Below are 21,654 nucleotides of genomic sequence, written 5' to 3'. Positions count from 1 at the left end.
CCTTTTGTGGAAATTGATTTACAATGCAATGGCTCAGTGACTGTGCAGTTTAATATGAACACTAAACACTAGTTTGCCTTTTCATTTGAATGCCTTGCCATGATTACATGTGTTTGTATGCACTCTGTGGTGTTTCTCCATGCGTTTTAAGGTTTGAAATGTTAGCTTGCTGGACTTGTTTAGCTTCTAACCAGGTTGAACAAAGACAAGTAATTAACAACGTTTTTCTTTTTTCTTTTTACCAGACTGGTTCCCTTTTTCAGTTTCTCATGGCTTAAATCCAAAGATGCCCCCCCCCTCAACCCCTCCACATACAGTTCCTTTCAGCATGGGTAGTTTTATGCTGTACAATCGGGATTTAACTTCCCTTGTATTCAAGTATACAATATGAAGTGTTTGCTGTGTGGTTCCTTTATTTAAGTGAGAAAAACTGAATGCGAAAACCATGTGTAAGAAAATATTGTAAGAGAACATGTAAAAATATGCTGTTCTATTAAAAATTGATTTTAAGAGTTTGTGTTGTAGTCAGGTTTTATTCACGCTTCTTACTGATTCTGGATTATTGAGCTGATTCAAAATCATAACCTAAAGCTAATGTTTCTGCAAGGCACTATTGGAATCTTTAGTGTCCTATCACTAACTCGCACCCCTCCAGTCAGCTGTGTCAGATTTGTTATGGTGTGCTCTCACCATTTTCCCCACCATATGCTGTGTGTGTGCACGCCCGGCCATTCATGTCCCAACACGTTAGTGCTGTGAAAAAGTATTTGTCCCATTTCTAATTTTCTCAACTTTTGCATATTTCTGATACTGAATATTATCAGATCTTCAACCAAAACCTGACGGAACAAATAACGCAACATTTACATTATTTCATAAACCAAGTTATGTAACACCCAATGCCCCTGTGTGAAAAAGTAATTGCCCCCTTACACTCAATAACTGGTTGTGCCACCTTTAGCTACAATGACTCCAACCAAACGCTTCCTGTAGTTGTTGATCAGTCTCTCACATCTTTGTGGAGGAATTGTGGCCCACTCTTCCATACAGAACTGCTTTAACTCAGCGACATTTGTTGGTTTTCAAGCATGAACTGCTTGTTTCAAGTCCTGCCACAACATCTCAATTGGGATTAGGTCTGGACTTTGACTAGGCCATTACAAAACTTCAAATGTTTGCTTTTTAGCCATTTTCATGTAGACTTGATTGTGTGTTTTGGATCACTGTCTTGCTGCGCTTCAGCTTCAGCTCACAGACGGATGGCCTGACATTCTCCTGTAGAATTCTCTGATACAGAGCATAATTCTAATTCATGGTTCCTTCTATTAAGGCAAGTCGTCCAGGTCCTGAGGAAGCAAAGCTTCCCCAAACCATCACACTACCACCACCATGCTTGACCGTTGGTATAAGGTTCTTACTGTGGAATGCAGTGTTTGATTTTCGCCAGGCATAATGGGACCCATATCCAAAAATATACTTTTGACTCATCTGTCCATAGAACATTCTTCCAAGAGTCTTGATGATCATCCAGGTGCTTCCAGGTGCTTTTTGGCAAACTTGAGTCAACTTTTTGGATGAGATGGGAATCAATGTGGAAAACGTTTTCCAACGTTTTACACCCAACTAAAATCCAATGTCATGGTGAATGTTTTGGTTAATTTCACGTTGAATTCAAGTTAGTTGACAACTCAAGGATGTTTTGTGCCCAAAACATCCTTGGGTATAAAATCTCTTATGTACATTTTTGATGGACCTTTCAAATCTACAGTAGGCCATACCTTTTAGTATCAGAATAGGGGTTATGATGTTTGTATGTGTTTTATAGTATAAATAAAATGTAGACAAAGTTTCACCCATTACTTTTCTGCTCATGTTGTAATCATTTGTTTCAGTGCTGACATTGTTGTTTGATTCTCGATGTCACACAGCCCAATAGCCTACATTGCATGATTACTGAGCAAGCATGCACACGTTTTCACCCTAAAGCTGAGTTTGTGGAGTCAATCCATGTTGCCTTGGTTACAGGGACGGGGTCCACTGGCAATAAATACACCACACCTTGACTGACTCTCAGGTGTGGCAATTGTGTCAGCACAAATGACACTTCGTCATGAGTTCAGCAAAGTCATAACATTTACCTCTTTCACTGAAAAGTTACTGTACTTTTACAAAGACATTGAAAAGTTTGTCAGCCCGTGAACCAAATACCATCAACAAGGTAATGTTACACATTTGTTGCTTGATATTATATTAATGCACATGCATTCCTGTCTCAAGTTTTGGTTACCACTTCATCGCATGAATCTAAGCAAGACAAACTTGGTGATATTGGGGCAATTTAAATGTGTTCTTACTTACAAAAGTCATTTTACATTTCCATTATAATACAAGCTTTGAAAAATAAAGTACAGAATGGTGAAAGACAGTGGGTGTTGATAGCCTTGCCTTATTTCCCGCACTACATTTATTGCAATCCATAAAACTGAACAGTGTACGTCTCTACGTTTACCACTAGAGGCCAGCATAGGAACAAATCCTTCAGTATCCTATAATTTTACTTATTACTGTATGTCAATGACATTCATCATCATTTCTTTTCACACTCTTTATTCTTCTCAAATGAAAATATGAAGTTACAGCTAAAGTTGCTACTGAGTTGTAATAGCTGTTTGGACTTCTCCGGGCCAAATGGTTTGCCGTTACTCTGACAACATCAACTGTGTTCACAACCACTATCAGGAAACGTGGCACTGAAAACCTGCACAGCAACAACATGAAGCAACGACAGGAGACGCAAGAAGAGGAGAAGGACATGTACATTCCCAGGTCAGAGGTTATGGTCAACAGACTGAATTGTCTTGGTTGGACTAAATTCAATACATTAGTTATATTATCAACATACTAAATATCCAAACAACAGTTTTTTCACAATGAAACACCTCTGTCTAATTACAATTCCATAGAAATTTCATTGTTGACCTTTCTAAACATTGTAGGTCACCTCCCAGGAATGCTCATGGCACAAATGAAGTCTCGGGGGAACCCCACATTAGCTGATGATGACAGACCAGGTAACACTTCAATTCAAAATGGCAATGTTGTAGCATAACAGTCACTGTTATAAAGCTCCATATAAATAAAAATCATAATGATTCAATGTCATGGTAGCCCCGCCCAGCAGCCTGGCTCTGATGGGGCCCCGACCCAGGAAGAAACGCCTGGTGGCCCCTGGCCTAAGACTGACGCTGGATCGCAGTGACTCGGCGGTGTCCGACGACTATACCACAGCTGCCCTCATATCCTCCCCCGATGACGACGACCTGGGACTGGACATCGACTTGGATGCCATAGAAACGCCCTCGGACAGCGAGTCCCTCCAATTTCCAGCGCACGACATGGATTTGGAGGGTGAGGACAGGATGCAGTGGACAGGACAGACTAAAAGCCTTTATCTTTGGTCCGTTTCTTCACTCTCACAGGTCCAAGATCAGCCCATTAACTTATTGAACCACTTTCACTTTGATTATATTTTTCACATTAGATAGACACAAATGTTGGGCAATACATAATATAGCTATTCTCTTTATATATGCTTTGTATTAGGTGATCTTGGCCCCATAAATATAATCTATTGTCAACAGTACACAACCACTCTCTGTCTATGCATTGTGTTATCTACAGTACGTTATGGGAAATTGACCATTGAAACGTTATTCCCATTCACAGATTACCTGCTTCGTTGCCATAAGGCCCGTGGGTCAATACCAGAGCAGATGGGAGTGGGCTGTCTTGACCAAGACCAGGTGGACAGCCAGGACACTAGATGGCGCCGGTTCTGCACGGGAGACCCTCCTCAGGAGAGTCTGGTCAACATGAGTGTACTGGAGCCTTACCTTAGGGTCTTGTCCCATGGGGGTTAGTCCAGAATCCCAGCACTCACTTAACCTGTTGCACTTGCCTATCGGACATTATGCGAGAATGTGAGCTTTTCTCAGGCCAATGGAATTCGGCTAATGTGAGCGTTTGTTGTGAGATCAACTTGGATGCATCTTTATTTTTCCCTTATCCAAATGTTATTTTCATTTACATTTACATTACATTTTAGTCATTTAGCAGACGCTCTTATCCAGAGCGACTTACAGGAGCAATTAGGGTTAAGTGCCTTGCTCAAGGGCACATCGACAGATTTTTCACCTAGTCGGCTCGGGGATTAGAACCAGCGACCTTTCGGTTACTGGCACAACGCTCTTAACCACTAAGCTACCTGCCGCCCCATTTTCCTTCCAGGTTACTATGGAGATGGGTCTAATGACCTCATTGTGTTCTCTTCTTGCTATCTCCCTGAAAACACCATGGAGAACTACCAGCATGTCATGGACAACCTATTCAGGTGTTAGTGCTAATTGAAGAGAAGCCACAGTCTTAGTAAAACATTATCTAAATTGGCCACTCTTCAGGTCAACATTCCTAACCACAGCACCACTAAACATTGCAGGTATGTTGTGGGAACGTTGGACCTAATGGTGGCGGAGAACTACGTAATTGTGTACCTGTGTGCCATGGCCCAGCGTAACAAGCTCCCCACCATTGGCTGGCTCAGAGAGTGTTACACCACCATTGACAAAAGGTTAGTTCTGTTTACTCAAATAGGCTTAGTTTGTGGTCCTATTTCAGAAAACTATATGCCACAGTGAGTAACAAAAGTCGTTCAACTTATCAGTCTCTCATGTCAGTCAAGTCTCCAAGTCTTGGGCCACAATCCAGGCCGAATACATTGCAGTCATCATCTGTGCAGTCAGAATGCTATATCATGATGTGGTTAGTGGATATGTTCAACAGCTATCCAGGCATTGTGAGATCTGGCAGAGAGTTGGCATGGAACGCAGCCAAAGTCAAGTCTCAAGTTATTTTATGCCAAGTATTTAAGTCTCAAGTAATCAAATCGTTGAAATCTGTCTCAGTCAGTGAAAAATATGTCTCAGAGTCGAAAATCTACCAAGCTGGCTATCTCTCAAGACTTCGAAGAAGAGCAGGATGTTTTCTGTGTCGACTGTACAGGTGAAAACTGGACGACAATAGTGCCTTTTGTCTCTTTGGCCTACTGTACTGATCTTCAAAAACTCGTCATGTATGAAGTACTTTGCCCTGGTGACACGAGGGTCCTCCCCTTGTACTGGTGTTGTATATTCAAGTGTGCAATTTGGGATTTTCCCGCCAAAACTATCTCTGCTAGAAGGTCCTGTTTGTTCAGTAAGACCCAGACAGGAACGGTCCTTAGCCACCTGTTGTTCCAGATGATATTGAAGAGGTTTAGTGCCTCATGCAGTTGGTTGGTCTGGCTGTCCTCCTACATCAACATGTCATAGCTGCTGCTGTCCACCACAAAAATAACATCCCACACATCAGCAAAACATTGCATCCACTTTCTGCTTTTGTACCTCTGACCTCTAACATTAGATAAATGAAATTCGATACCATCCACCTCGAAAATGTCTGACATCCCTGAAGCCTTTTTACTGTTGTTTTGTATGGAATGCATTTTCTCCTCTGCAGTGAGTTTACATGTAAATATTGCATCTGATTTACTATCGTGCTTTGCCCAGATTCACCAGCTGGCAAGTTATTTGGTTATTATACTTGTCTTCTTGTAGCTGTTTATCAATCCTTTTGTTTGGTTCTCTCCGTGCATTCTGAATATGTTGGTCTTTACTGCACAGGCAACCCATATTAAATAAATAATACTAGATTCCTAGACTTGCCAAAATTTCAGAATTAGTTACATTTGTAGGCCTATTGCCAGTTACAATTAAAATACAGCCTGTGGATTAAGACCTTGACCGTATCAGTTAAGCCTACTTCTGATTATATGGCATGCCTAATTAGTTGATAAGTGTACATTTAATATATATATATATATATATATATATATATAATAAGTCTACTTCAGTCTGTGAAATTAAGAAAATGGCAAAGTGTTACAACAGACCCCTTCCTCCCCTAAAATGTCACTCTGGGTCTGGCAAGGAAGTGTGACGACACGGAACGCATCCTCTGCTCCTCTCAGAAGGTTGATTCCTAGAACGTTTTCACTGTGAATCCGCAATGCAATCATCAAGCATAATGTAAATGTAAAAGTTCAGCAATAAGCCTAAATGTAGGCAATGTGCTTTCAAATCGAGATTCCCACGATTTCTTACTGTGGAGACACACTGAATTTTAGCGCTATTCTCTAGAATCAATCGATTTTCACGAGTAGCCCAGAATTCTGACATTCAAAACAATGCAGTTCTGTCAAAGGCCAAGCGCACAGCGAGAGTAAAGCAGGTGGAAGAAAGATAATTAAAAATGAAACTTCTAAAACAAATATTTCCGCAATTCCACTAGAATGGACGCATGCGATCATTACATGAAGTTCGTTCCTGATTCGAATGTCTTGCTGTAGCAGCATTGCCCAAATTGTGTATTTATATTCTTTATTGCCCAACCTTGTAATTTCCCCTACTTGGCATCTGGTGAAATAGATGTAGGAGTCGGCTAGTGGTAACGTGTTGTTTGTGTAGAAGCAGAATTATTGTATCAAATGTGAATAGATCCAGGGTGTGGTCCTTTAAGTCCACCTTGCTCTGATATGATCTGGCTGTATGCAAATCAGAGCAACACTCCACCCAAAACATGTTGATTTGTAGTATTCTATGGTCCATACAAATTTATTATATAATTGTATAACATCATATTTTATTTTACTCAGCTGGGCAATTTGTTGTATGAATGATAGTGTCCCTCCTCAAAGTCAAGTCAGTCAAGTTGATTAGTCTGGCTAACGCCTAACACTCGATGTCCTCCTGAGTCTGGAATGTCTCTTTGATGTTGTCGGCACAATGCGTAAATGAAGGGGGCTGTGCTTTTACTGGTTGGCTCTACTCTGTGTCTTTCTCACTCAAACACCCACAGGCACAGCCACATACAGCCCCCGAGCACTGCCTCTTTCATTACAATGTTTTGATTTTAAAATCCAAACAACAAGAGGTCTCAACCCCGAGGAAAAAATAAACATTTGAGAGATCCAATCAAATCCGTTGTACAATTTCTGAGCGAATATTGTATTAACAAACTGCCTTCTTTGCAGACCAGTGTGGTCAAAGCTCTCCCTGTGCTGTGAGTCACGTGGGTTTTGTCATCCAGGTTAGTAGCTTGATCCACCATCATGACTGCTACACTCTCGTTTAGTGAAACAGAATAGCAGCTACCATGTCGATTCTCAAGTCATCAAATTTGTGACTGGTCCTGATCTAACTCAAGTCTGCACCTCATTAGGTCATTTCTATGTAATTACTATTTAACCATATTATCACAAAGTAATACCAGTAGGCTACTTTTATACCACTACAAATACTTTTAATTTAAAAAATGACTTAAAACAGTAGACAGTAAAATAAAACATAAACCTGCAGTTAAACCCTCAGTAAATATTCCCAAGTAATGCCATGTACTGTATACTTAAACAAATTGTGTATGAGAGTTTGAATGTGCAGTGTAGCAACCATATGTACAGTATAGGAAGCAACCCACAGCAAGTAGTTGGCCATAAGAGTGTCACATTGGGCCTTAGCATCCAACAAGTTCACAAGAGCCTGCTTTGTCACTCGTCGTTCTTCAGCCAGAGGATGGCATCAAAACCAAAGTGTAGTTATGAGTTTCCTCCTTACTTCCCTCACAGCCAACCTACAGTTCTCAGGCTAGGAGGAAGTAGATTCCAGGGTCGTGTTCATTAGGCACCAAATGGAAGAAAATGGACTGAAACAGGTACGGACTACATCGACTTGTCCAAATAAAACACTCACATATTAGTTTACCATTGCAAAACGTTTTAAAACGTTTTACATTGCGTGCCCTAATGAACATGACATTGTCATGAAAGAGTGTTATTTTTTTCAGGATGGTTACAACAGTGTCCAAAGGCTTGTCTACAGTATGGCCACTAACATAATCCCTCATATTTCCAGAAAGCTTTGATGTTATAAACCTCGACCTGGGTCTCCTTAATCCTAATAATGTGACCCAGTAAAGGTATCAAGTGAACTGCAGGAGGGAAAAAGCTGCTAAGAGCATCACACTAACCTAGTATGTTGTTGAAATGAAGGTCTCAACTTGACTATTCATGTCCCTTTATATTATCCGAATATACTTCGTCACATATCAAATATGTGTAAAGATTTCTAGAGGTTGCCTATAGTTCAGACACTCATATATTTGTGATATGGTTTTGGACCCTTTCTTTGAACATTTACATTTTACATTTTAGTAATTTAATAGATGCTCTTATCAAGAGCAACTTACAGTTAGTGCATTCATCTTAAGATAGCTAGGTGGGACAAGCACATATCACAGTCATAGTAAGTACATTTTTTCTCAATAAAGTAGCTATCAGAAAAGTCAGAGCTAGTAAAGGGGGGGGGATTATTTAAAATACTCTTTGAGGAGGTAGGGTTTCAGAAGTTTTCGAAAGATGGGCAGGGACTCTGCTGTCCTAGCTTCAGGGGGAAAGCTGGTTCCACCATTGGGGTGCCAGGACAGAGAGGAACTTGGACAGGGCTGAGTGGGAGTCCCAAGAGACCAGAGGTGGCGGGGTACTCAGGTTGGGGTGTACGGTTTGAGCATAGCCTGAAGGTAGGGAAGGCCAGTTCCTCTTGCTGCTCCGTAGGCAAGTATCATTGCCTTGTAATGGATGCGAGCTTCGACTGGAAGCCAGTGGAGTGTGTGGAGGAGCGGGGTGACATGGGAGAATTTGGGAAGGTTGAAGGTCCTGGACTGGCGTGGTTACACGTGGTCTGCAGTTGTGAGGCCGGTTGGACATACTGCCAAATTCTCTAAAACGACATTGGAGGCAGTTTATGGTAAAGAAATGAACATTCAATTATCTGGCAACAGCTCTGGTGACATTCCTGCAGTCAGCATGCCAATTTCACGCTCCCTCTGTGGCATTGTGTTGTGTGACAAAACTTCACATTTTAAAGTGGACTTTTATTGTCCCCAGCACAAGGTGCACCTGTGAAATTATCATGCTGTCTAATCAGCTTCTTGATATGCCACACCTGTCAGGTGGATGGATTATCTTGGCAAATGAGAAATGCTCACTAACAGGGATGTAAACAAATTTGTGCACAACATTTTAGAGAAATAAGCTTTTTGTGCATATGGAACATTTCTGGGATTTTGTATTTCAGCTCATGAAACATGGGACCAACACTTTACCTGTTACGTTTATATTTTTGTTCAGTATAGTTGACAAAGCTACAACAGAGCAAAATGAGAATCTGAAAATGACCTAGTAAGATAATCAAGTGAGAGAGTGGTGTGGAGCCGTCCTCTCTTTTTTTACATTTACATTTTAGTCATTTAGCAGACACTCTTATCCAGAGCGACTTACAGTTAGTGCATACATTCTTTTATCGAACCCACAACCCTGGCGTTGCAAACGCCATGCTCTACCAACTGAGCTACATCCCCTGCTGGCCATTCCCTCCCCTACCCTGGACGACGCTGGGCCAATTGTGCGCGCCGCCCCTTGGGTCTCCCGGTCGCGGCCGGCTACGACAGAGCCTGGATTCAAACCAGGATCTCTAGTGGCACAGCTAGCACTGCGATGCAGTGCCTTAGACCACTGCGCCACTCAGGGCCTTTTTCCTCGAATAACGCCGCAGAGGAACTCGGCAGAACCGTCTTTGTTTCGGCAACGGTACCTCTGCTGACATGACCGCCACTTACTGCTGCCGCTGATAAAACAGGGGGCACTGAAGTACTAACATCATAATGTTTTACATACAGTGGGGGAAAAAAGTATTTAGTCAGCCACCAATTGTGCAAGTTCTCCCACTTAAAAAGATGAGAGAGGCCTGTAATTTTCATCATAGGTACACGTCAACTATGACAGACAAAATGAGAAAAAAAATCCAGAAAATCACATTGTAGGATTTTTTATGAATTTATTTGCAAATTATGGTGGAAAATAAGTATTTGGTCAATAACAAAAGTTTCTCAATACTTTGTTATATACCCTTTGTTGGCAATGACACAGGTCAAACGTTTTCTGTAAGTCTTCACAAGGTTTTCACACACTGTTGCTGGTATTTTGGCCCATTCCTCCATGCAGATCTCCTCTAGAGCAGTGATGTTTTGGGGCTGTCGCTGGGCAACACAGACTTTCAACTCCCTCCAAAGATTTTCTATGGGGTTGAGATCTGGAGACTGGCTAGGCCACTCCAGGACCTTGAAATGCTTCTTACGAAGCCACTCCTTCGTTGCCCGGGCGGTGTGTTTGGGATCATTGTCATGCTAAAAGACCCAGCCACGTTTCATCTTCAATGCCCTTGCTGATGGAAGGAGGTTTTCACTCAAAATCTCACGATACATGGCCCCATTCATTCTTTCCTTTACACGGATCAGTCGTCCTGGTCCCTTTGCAGAAAAACAGCCCCAAAGCATGATGTTTACACCCCCATGCTTCACAGTAGGTATGGTGTTCTTTGGATGCAACTCAGCATTCTTTGTCCTCCAAACACGACAAGTTGAGTTTTTACTAAAAAGTTATATTTTGGTGTCATCTGACCATATGACATTCTCCCAATCCTCTTCTGGATCATCCAAATGCACTCTAGCAAACTTCAGACGGGCCTGGACATGTACTGGCTTAAGCAGGGGGACACGTCTGGCACTGTAGGATTTGAGTCCCTGGCGGCGTAGTGTGTTACTGATGGTAGGCTTTGTTACTTTGGTCCCAGCTCTCTGCAGGTAATTCACTAGGTCCCCCCGTGTTGTTCTGGGATTTTTGCTCACCGTTCTTGTGATCATTTTGACCCCACGGGGTGAGATCTTGCGTGGAGCCCCAGATCGAGGGAGATTATCAGTGGTCTTGTATGTCTTGCATTTCCTAATAATTGCTCCCACAGTTGATTTCTTCAAACCAAGCTGCTTACCTATTGCAGATGCAGTCTTCCCAGCCTGGTGCAGGTCTACAATTTTGTTTCTGGTGTCCTTTGACAGCTCTTTGGTCTTGGCCATAGTGGAGTTTGGAGTGTGACTGTTTGAGGTTGTGGACAGGTGTCTTTTATACTGATAACAAGTTCAAATAGGTGCCATTAATACAGGTAACGAGGAGCCTCTTAAAGAATAAGTTACAGGTCTGTGAGAGCCAGAAATCTTACTTGTTTGTAGGTGACCAAATACTTATTTTCCACCATAATTTGCAAATAAATTCATAAAAAATCCTACAATGTGATTTTCTGGATTTTTTTTCCTCAATTTGTCTGTCATAGTTGACGTGTACCTATGATGAAAATTACAGGCCTCTCTCATCTTTTTAAGTGGGAGAACTTGCACAATTGGTGGCTGACTAAATACTTTTTTTCCCCACTGTAGCATGCCATGTTCACTGTGTTTAAGAGCTGGTTTCCCAGACAATAAGTGTTTGTGGATGAAAAAGCACGTTCAATAGTTCTACATTGAGCATTGAGCACTCACTTCCTGTTGTCTGGCTTGGCCCCTGTAAGTGAGAGAGGTAGACCCCTTTCTCGGCAGTTTGTGCCTGTCTGAGGAGTCACACAGACTGGGCATCAAAGAACCTCTGGGGAAGATACGGCGGCAGGTAGCTTAGTGGTTAAGAGCGTTGTGCCAGTAACCGAAAGGTCGCTGGTTCTAATCCCCGAGCCGACTAGGTGAAAAATCTGCCAATGTGCCCTTGAGCAAGGCACTTAACCCTAATTGCGCTGGATAAGAGCGTCTGCTAAATGACAGATTATTTTTTTTTACAAAAAGATTCTGGTCTTATGGAGGGGTTTAAACTGTCAATCATGGTGATGTGAGAGAGGTAGTGGAAAGGTATACATTGTCCACCCAACTTGGTACATCAAGGCCCTGATCACCCTCATCAAGCCCTTCATCAGGTGGAGGACCACCATCCCCTGAGACACCAAGTCCAGACTGTCAGGGTTGCTGTTGTTTTTGTAGTTGTTGAATCAATGGGCCCTGTTACTTCATGAAGCAAAAGGGACAACTATAGAACAATGGCCACTGTTAGAGCAGCCACCCTGATCTTGTAGCTGTAAGAGTACAAATCTTAATTGTGTATTTATTTGATCTAAATCATGCTGTCCACTACTGGATCTTTATTTTTGACATGTTGGCTCTGTGTCGTCACATGAAACTAATGGCTTCTGATCCCGTCATCCTCACAGCTCCAAATTCAGTCGCAAGTTTCAGTTTATCGACAGATTTCGGGAGCTGTCCCAGCACATCCCTATTGAGCGTGTGCAGATCCCTAACTGCGTCAGACAGTGAGTGACCTCATCAGACACTCTCACACATTCACAAAGAGCTACGTAAATGAACCCATAAATGGGAAAGCCCAACACCTCATATATGTAATAGACCTATTATGACGGTTCATGAAAACGAATGGGCTTTGTGCATGTATTTATTGTTTTTCAATCTATTTCCATTCACACAGGTGACACGCTCATAATGGTGATCTGGAACACAGTGTAAGGTAGGTACATGAAGCCAAAACAGTGGACTAAAAAGGCTCAAATCTGGCAACCCATGACTTGATACTGAGGATGAACCTGGCTGCCCAATCTAACATTTTTAAAGTACATTTTTACAATTTTACATAACATCTGTTGTCCTATGAGATAACTTTAGTCATACATCACTTGCCAAAGTATCTACTGAAGGACCACAAGTAGATGCACTGAGTGTACAAAAACTTTATGAACACCTGCTCTTTCCATGACATACTGTAGACTGTCCAGGTGAATCCAGGTGAAAGCTATGATCCCTTATTGATGTCACTTGTTAAATCAACTTCAATCAGTGTAGATGAAGGGGAGGAGACAGGTTAAAGAAGGGTTTGGGCAATACAAAAGATTTAAGTGCCTTTGAACGGGTTAGTAGGTGCCAGACGCACTAGTTTGTGTCAAGAACTGCAACGCTGCTGGGTTTTTCATGCTCAACAGTGTCCCGTGTGTATCAAGAATGACATAACTGTGGGAAGCAGTGGGGTCAACATGGGCCAGCATCCCTGTGGAACGGTTGACACCTTGTAGAGTCCATGCCCTGACGAATTGAGGCTGTTCTGAGGGCAAAGGGTGGGGTGCAACTCAATATTAGGAAGGTGTTCTTAATGTTTTGTACACTCAATGTATATCAGTTATAAGTACAATGTAACAATGTGTACATACACTAATTATTACATTATCTACCATGTAAATACATTGGTTTTAGGACACTGTAAAGTGGGGCCTTCTTTCACGTCTTTCCGTCACAAAATTAATTGTATAGATTGACATCACTCCTTGTGGGTCCCCTTTCTTACTGTCATAAGTAAGGAGTGACCCTTCTTAAACACAGTTCTGAATCACAGATTCACTCCAACTATTGCGTAATATTGGCAGGATTTTATACTGTAGGTTTTTTAACTACACTGGCGTCAGATACAGTATGGCTCTCATTTCTGTTACCGGGCAGATTGACATAGACTTCCTGTCAAAGCTCTGGTTCAGCTACAATGTAAAACCTATGACTTCACTGGCTTTAATTCCTCTGGCGACTTTTATCTTTCATCTCACTTTACACCAGTGAATAGTTTTTGATCAGATCAATTGTGATCCACTCATATGACGTTATTGGATTATTTTTGTGTTTGTATTTTTTTACTCCATATCCAGATGACCGTTTACTGTCTTTAAACAAGGAAGTTCATTATTGTTATACAGTATCTGTAATCTTTTTTTTATTTATTTTTATGCTCTAAGTCAACGTTGATAAGGGTGTGTGTTTAAATTATGTCTTTATTGATTCCTTCATCTTCAATAAGAAGAAATTAACCGAGAAAGTGTGTATCAGACAAATCGTCTACAAAGCTGGTGTATCAGGGATGGATAGATAAGCAAGCTGTCTTATATGAATCATCATTGACAATTAGTTGACTGACTTTATGACAAAAGCATCGGCTGGGATGAATGTTTCTTTCTTTTCAAATGTGATTTTCATTTCATCCTTTTTTATTTTCATTTTTGTCTTAATAGCATAACCTTCGCAAATGTTTGTCTACCAAGAGAAAACAATATGCTTTAAAATACCTCATCAAATCTATTGGAAGTACAACTTTTTAAATTACATTTATTTTTATTTAACTAGGCAAGTCAGTTAAGAACAAATACTTATTTACAATGACGGCCTACCCCGGCCAAACCCTCCCCTAACCCGGACAATGCCCTATGGGACTACAGCACTTACGTAGATTATACTTTCTTAACACTTTAAATACCAAGTTTACCAAATTGGATTTGGCCAATGTCTGCTGTATTTTCCTATAAATAGGAAACTAGTCCATGTGATAGACACATTTATTAATAAACCCCATTGTCTCGTGTTCAACATCATTCTCTCAAACCAGCACTCAGTAGAACCCCTTATACACGGTGACTTGTTTTCCAGTACAGGAGGGAATGTGTTGTTTTTAGGAGCTCTGTTAGGTACAGAGGGAGGGGGTTTGGCCTCTACCCGCTTCCTCCCCTTCCACACAGAACGTAATAAAGGAACAGAGGGAGGGAGGGAGGGAGAAAGATGGATGGAAAGGGGGATTTGGCCCACAGAGCAGAAGGTGAGACTGGCTGTGCGAATCCACCAGACGCACAGGAAATGGAGCCTGACAGCGAAAGGAAGTGAGGTAGCTGTGGAGAAACTCAATAAACAGGAACAGAGAACAGTGTATCAAGTGTAGGATTGGGACCAGGCTGATGTTTACAGAGTTTCAAGTACGAAAAGTGACAGAGAATCGCTGTTTGTTAGGGAAATCAGGCTCTAGGAAAAACAAGTCCAAAGTTTGATTAATTCAGTCTTTAAAATAAGTGTTTTGAATCTAGAGAGAATTTACTGATGGTGTCAGTTTCTTTACTTTGCATGCATCAATATTTGTTTTCAAACCCTTGATTAGAAAAATATGGAATACTGTTCTTGGTTGTATACAGAGTAGATGGTTAATTTTTCAATGACCATATGTGGTATTATATCACAAACACACATTTGCAATCACACACACTTCTATTTGATAAACGTCTGTGCATGAGTCAAACGAATGTACGTACATTTTGGATCTAAATCACTTCTATGCTCGCTTCGAGGCAAGCAACACTGAAGCATGCATGAGAGCATCAGCTGTTCCGGACGATTGTGTGATCACGCTCTCCGTAGCCGATGTGAGTAAGACCTTTAAACAGGTCAACATTCAGACAGACATTCAGACAGATTACCAGGATGTGTACTCCGAGCATGCGCTGACCAACTGGCAAGTGTCTTCACTGACATTTTCAACCTGTTCCTGACTGAGTCTGTAATACCAACATGTTTCAAGCAGACCACCATTGTCCCTGTGCCCAAGAACACTAAGGTAACCTGCCTAAATGACTACAGACCAGTAGCACTCACGTCTATAGCCATGAAGCACTTTGAACGGCTGGTCATGGCTCACATCAACACCATTATCCCAGAAACCCTAGACCCACTCCAATTTGCATCCACAGATGATGCAATCTCTATTGCACTCCACACTGCCCTTTCCCACCTGGACAAAAGGAATACCTACATGAGAATGCTATTCATTGACTACAGCTCAGCGTTCAACACCATTGTGCCCTCAAAGCTCATCACTAAGCTAAGGACCCTGGGACTAAACACCTCCCTCTGCAACTGGATTCTGGACATCCTGATGGGTCGCCCCCAGGTGGTAAGGGTAGGTAACAACACATCTGCCACGCTGATCCTCAACACCGGTGCCCCTCAGGGGTGCGTGCTCAGTCCCCTCCTGTACTCCCTGTTCACCCATGACTGCATGGCCAGGCACGACTCCAACACCATCATTATGTTTGCCGACGACACAACAGTGGTAGGCCTGATCACTGACAATGATGAGACAGCCTATAGGGAGGAGGTCAGAGACCTGGCTGTGTGGTGCCAGGATAACAACCTCTCCCTCAACGTGATCAAAACAAAGGAGATGATTGTGGACTACAGGAAAAGAAGGACTGAGCACGCCCCCATTCTCATTGACGGGGCTGTAGTGGAGCAGGTTGAGAGCTTCAAGTTCCTTGGTGTCCACATTACCAACAAACTATCATGGTCCAAACACATCAAGACAGTTGTGAAGAGGGCACGACAAAGCCTATTCCCCCTCAGGAGACTGAAAAGATTTGGCATGGGTCCTCAGATCCTCAAAAGGTTCTACAGCTGCACCATCGAGAGCATCCTGACTGGTTGCATCACTGCCTGGTATGGCAACTGCTCGGCCGCCGACCACAAGGCACTACAGAGGGTAGTGCGTACGGCCCAGTACATCACTGGGGCCAAGCTTCCTGCCATCCAGGACCTCTATACCAGGCGGTGTCAGAGGAAGGCCCTAAAAATTGTCAAAGACTCCAGCCACCCTAGTCATAGACTGTTCTCTCTGCTACCGCATGGCAAGCGGTACCGGAGTGCCAAGTCTAGGTCCAAAAGGCTTCTTAACAGCTTCTACCCCCAAGCCATAAGACTCCTGAACAGCTAAGCATGGCTACCCGGACTATTTGCATTGTCTCCCCCCCACCCCCTCTTTTACGCTGCTGTTACTCTCTGTTTATTATCTATGCATAGTCACTTTAACTATACCTACATGCTGCTTTTATTTTTACTTATCTATTGTTTACTTAACACTTATTTTTCTTAAAACTGCATTGTTGGTTAAGGGCTTGTAAGTAAGCATTTCACTGTAAGGTCTACACCGGTTGTATTCGGCACATGTGACAAATAAAATTTGATTTGATTTGAGTAAGTGCCGCAGTGGCTCAGTAGTCTGATGACTACCATCAGTCATTGTGTCTGCAGGTTGTGTAAGATTCATTACAGAAGTCATTATTTGGAGGCCCGATATAAACAGCCCATGTTATATAATAACCAACAGCCCCAACTTCTCATGCTAAAAAGCATTGAAAAGGCACTGTTATCTTGTTCCAGGCCGGTCCTATCTGCCGGTGGCCCTTAGTGTAATCAAGAAGCACAATGGGCCATAGATTTCCTTCATTCAGGCGAAGGGCTTTCGCTGGGCTCTGCCAAGGACAGGCCCCGAGTGTGTGTGTGTGTGTACAGTGGTGTGCATGCAGCCAAGGCCTGAGACTGTTGGCTATGCCCAATGTTTTATATAGGAACAGAGTCCATTGTGAAAGAAGGAATGTTGAAGGTTTAATATCCTCTAAAAACACCTTGAAGAGTGACGGGCGAGAGAAGCTGAAAACCTCATGGTGAGGACAGGAGAAATCACTGGGCAAAACAAAAAACACTATTGTAGGGTAGATATCATTTACAATTGCTTGGGTGCAAAAGAGATTCCAATATATTGGGCCCATAGTAAAGGGGTAATGCTTAGCAAAGGAACACAGTGACGTGTATGTGATCTACTTTTTACATTTAGTCTCAGATGGTTCAGTTGGAAGTTTAGAATGCTCTCAACCTTCAAAAACCTTTAACGATAATTTCTAAATCTATTTTGTCTGTCTTTATTGGACAAACTGGTGTCACACCCTGGCTCTGGGACTCTATATGTTGAACCAGGGTGTGTTCATTCTATGTGGTTTATTTCTATGTTGGGGGTTCTGGTTTGTTGTTTTCTATGTTTGCCTGAGTGACTCCCAATCAGAGGCAACGAGTGTCAGCTGTTGGCTGGTTGTCTCTGATTGGGAGCCATATTTAACTGTCTGTTTTTCACTTTGTGTTTGTGGGTTTTTGTTCCGTGTTCGGTCATTGTCACCGTGGACGTTACGAGTCGTTTGTTGTTTTGGTCGTGCTTTAATTTAATAAAGTAAACATGTTCATTCATCACGCTGCGCATTGGTCTCTCCCTGACGATCATGACAGAAAACCCCACATAACTGGACCAAGCAGCGTGTCCAGGAGCCATCGCCAGGGGAATCGCTTGCAGATCTCCGTGGCAACCTCGACTGGGTCCAGCCTTGTAAAGAGCAGAGCAGAGTGGATGGACTTGGGAACAGTGGAGGAAGAGTCTCGACTGGGTCAAGCCTAATGAAGAGCAGAATGGCTGGAATTGGGGGCAGAAGAGCGAGAGTTGGGCGAGAACGATAGAGGCCTGGCCCACGGGGAGGAGAGACCCCCAGAAAAATTTTAGGGGGGGGGCTCACGACGTCGGGGCAGCAGGAGGCCGCGATAGAGCGGTCCAGCGGGTTGACAGAGGAGGCCGCCAGGTTACGGGGGCCACTGGTCGAAGAGGGGATGGAAGGTGGAGAGGCACGGCGAGAGGTACTGGGGTGTGTTACCAGTCCGGTCCGGCCCGTTCCAGATCCCGGTGTAGGGCCAGTGGTGTGTGTCCCCAGTACGGTCCGGTCTGTTCCTGCTCCCCGCACCAAGTCAGTGGTGCGCTTCGTCAGCCCGGCTCGGCCCGTTCCTGCTCCCCGCACCAAGTCAGTGGTGCGCTTCGTCAGCCCGGCTCGGCCCGTTCCTGCTCCCCGCACCAAGTCAGTGGTGCGCTTCGTCAGCCCAGTCCGGCCTGTCCCTGCTCCACGCACCAGGCCTATGGTGTGCGTCGTCAGCTTGGTAAGGCCCGTTCCTCCTCCACGCACCAAGCCAGTGGTGTGCTTCGTCAGTCCGGTGAGGCCCGTTCCGGCTCCACGCACCAAGCCAGGGGTGCGCATCGTCAGCCCGGTCCGGCCCGTCGCTGCTCCACGCACCAAGCCAGGGGTGCGCATCGTCAGCCCGGTCCGGCCCGTTGCTGCTCCACGCACCAAGCCAGGGGTGCGAGTCATCAGTCCGGTGAGGCCCGTTCCGGCTCCACGCACCAAGCCAGGGGTGCGTATCGTCAGCCCGGTCCGGCCCGTTGCTGCTCCACGCACCAAGCCAGGGGTGCGCATCAACAGCCAGGTCCTGTCCTTTCCTGCCTCACGCACCAAGCCTGGGGTGCGCGTCGTCAGTCCGGCACAACCCGTGCCTGGGTCATCGGTGCCAAATCAGGTACCGCTTTATTGCTCCCCAACGGAGCTGAAGCTAGCCGCTCCTGCTACGTCCAGGTCAGCTCCAGCCAGCGGGGCCAGACCGGACCAGGGGCGCTATGGGGGGTTTATTGGAGGGTGGTGGGCAAGCCCGGAGCCAGAACCGCCGCCGAGGAGGAGTGCCCACCCAGCCCTCCCCTATTTTTTTCTGGTTGAGGCGCGGTCGCTGTCCGCGCCTTTAGGGGGGGGTACTGTCACACCCTGGCTCTGGGACTCTATATGTTGAGCCAGGGTGTGTTCATTTTATGTGGTTTATTTCTATGTTGGGGGTTCTGGTTTGTTGTTTTCTATGTTTGCCTGAGTGACTCCCAATCAGAGGCAACGAGTGTCAGCTGTTGGCTGGTTGTCTCTGATTGGGAGCCATATTTAACTGTCTGTTTTTCACTTTGTGTTTGTGGGTTTTTGTTCCGTGTTCGGTCATTGTCACCGTGGACATTACGAGTCGTTTGTTGTTTTGGTCGTGCTTTAATTTAATAAAGTAAACATGTTCATTCATCACGCTGCGCATTGGTCTCTCCCTGACGATCGTGACAACTGGAAATAGTAAGTGATTATTTTTGGTTCCCAAACAAATTTACTTCCAAGTGAAATATATTTATAGTCTGTTGAGATAAATTACAAATAGCTAACTACGGCCAGCCAGTAGTTTGTTTACGCAGTCATCTTTGCCGTGTCAAGTTTACACTAGTAAAGACAATAGCTTGAGACTTTTCCCACATGTTGATTACACCAAACTGCTACACCTCCCACATCTTCAGTTTTTCCATGGGCACTTTCCCCCCTCCCAAGTGAAGTAGGTAATGAATGTGTTATCCTGGGCTCTGCCCCATGGTTAGACTCTGGGCTGCTCACAGACTAAAAGCATTATTATAGGTTGTTGAGATTACTGTGGTCTCAGACAGCTGCTTGTAATAAAACACAAGATGTTGGAGAATGAGATGTGTGGAGGCTGGATGAAGCCTTTCATAATAGTAAAAGTCTCTTCCTGCAACTTTGCACAGAGATTTGCTTTGGCTGTTGGAAACAGGGGAACTTAAATTTGAGTCTAGTTCCTCACAGCAAACGTAACAGAGGTTGATATCAACAGTGATTTCTTTAGAGATTTTTGCTGTCAATCTGGGTCTGAAGACTAACTCACACTTAAAATGTTTGATTTCCCTAAACTCAGAAAGTATTGTCTACAGTTATCACTAAACTGTTCAACTGGGTATAATTTGTCTGTGCAGGATTCCTTAAGTGAAACAAAATTACTTTTTCATATGCACTTGAGTATCAACCTCTGGAGGACATGCCCCTTCAAAGTAAATGACTCTTTCAAGTAAACAAAACACCAGAAACACATAGGGATACATAAAATATCGACTGTATTTTCAGGAGGGAAAAAGCCCAGAAGCAGAGAAAACACTCTAACAGGTTTGCATAACACTTACTCTACTATCACACATCTGTACACCAACATCCTCATAGGAGGACTGTGTAACAAATGACCAATTAAAACGGAGCAAAGCGGGAGACCCAGGAAAACACTGCAACATTAGCAGAGAGACTAAAAAGAAAAGTGTGTACATTGCATCCTGGAATCTCTTTAGTCCGAGATTAGAACTATTCTTAAGCATATGAAACAAAACTTAAAAGAACTTAAAAATCCAGCTCCAATGCTTACAAAAATATGAGGGTAGCCGTAAAACATTAAAAACAAATAATTAAAATAATTTCTATGCAAACTCACTCATACTGCAAGCGTTTGTCTGAACTGTAGCAGGCTAGCATCTAAATAGAATATTGAAGCCAATGGCAACAGTGGGTCCATTTAGCGGTCATGAGGCAAGATAACTTGTGATATGATAAATAGAAAAATAACAGAAAACAAAACCAGCCATCACTTTCTCTCTGCAGTATTATAGGCTCTGCCATTTCCTCTAACCTGAATTGTAGATTGTCATTGAAACAGAAAGCCCATAAAGGTCACCTTTCAGAATAGCTAAAAAGCTAATGAGCATGTCTCAGCTTAGAACGACAGGGGCCAATTCTAAGACTAACACTGTGCAACAGGAGACCCAAAGCCAAGTTGCCATGGTTTATGATCAATTTGAGGTGTTAGTGACATAACCCTGATGAACTGACAGTCCAACTGGATGATCGTTTTTAGATAAAGCCAATTAGATTAGTTACTGCATCTTACATTCAGCTTGCAAATGCTTAGAAGTGGATTTCTCAACAAGATTACTACCCCCCCCCAAAGAAAAAGTCTAACTTGGGATGGGTCAATTCTAAAAGCATTCAGTGTGGAATTGTGCACACCATACACACTTTTTTTCAACCCCAAGAGCGCGAGTCTATGGGACACTACAGAAGGTAATGAAAAACATAAATATATGTTTTATTTTCACATACCGGATAGGTGCAGTGAAATATGTTGTTTTACAGGGTCAACCATAGTAGTACAGCATCCCTGGAGCAAATTCGGGTTAAGTGCATTGCTCAAGGGCACATAGATTTTTCACCTTGTCGGCTCGGGTATTCAAACCAGCGACCTTTCGGTTAGTGCCACAACGCTCTAACTGCTAGG

At 43.4% G+C, this 21,654-nt stretch overlaps 1 protein-coding gene across 1 annotated transcript; it reads left to right on the top strand.

The window, feature by feature from the left end:
- The first annotated feature begins 3,161 nt into the window (after positions 1-3,161).
- LOC121572561 (bcl-2/adenovirus E1B 19 kDa-interacting protein 2-like protein) lies at positions 3,162-12,333 on the top strand. The gene is made up of 6 exons (XM_045222287.1): positions 3,162-3,408; positions 3,727-3,915; positions 4,288-4,390; positions 4,496-4,631; positions 11,860-11,939; positions 12,231-12,333. The coding sequence occupies exons 1-6, from the start codon at positions 3,162-3,164 to the stop codon at positions 12,331-12,333; spliced, it is 858 nt and encodes a 285-aa protein (XP_045078222.1).
- The last annotated feature ends 9,321 nt before the right edge of the window (positions 12,334-21,654 follow it).

This window comes from Coregonus clupeaformis, chromosome 8 (genome assembly GCF_020615455.1).
Source record: "Coregonus clupeaformis isolate EN_2021a chromosome 8, ASM2061545v1, whole genome shotgun sequence".
NCBI lineage: Eukaryota > Metazoa > Chordata > Actinopteri > Salmoniformes > Salmonidae > Coregonus > Coregonus clupeaformis.
Note: the sequence above shows the minus strand (reverse complement) of the source record. Positions and strands in the feature narration are given on the sequence as shown.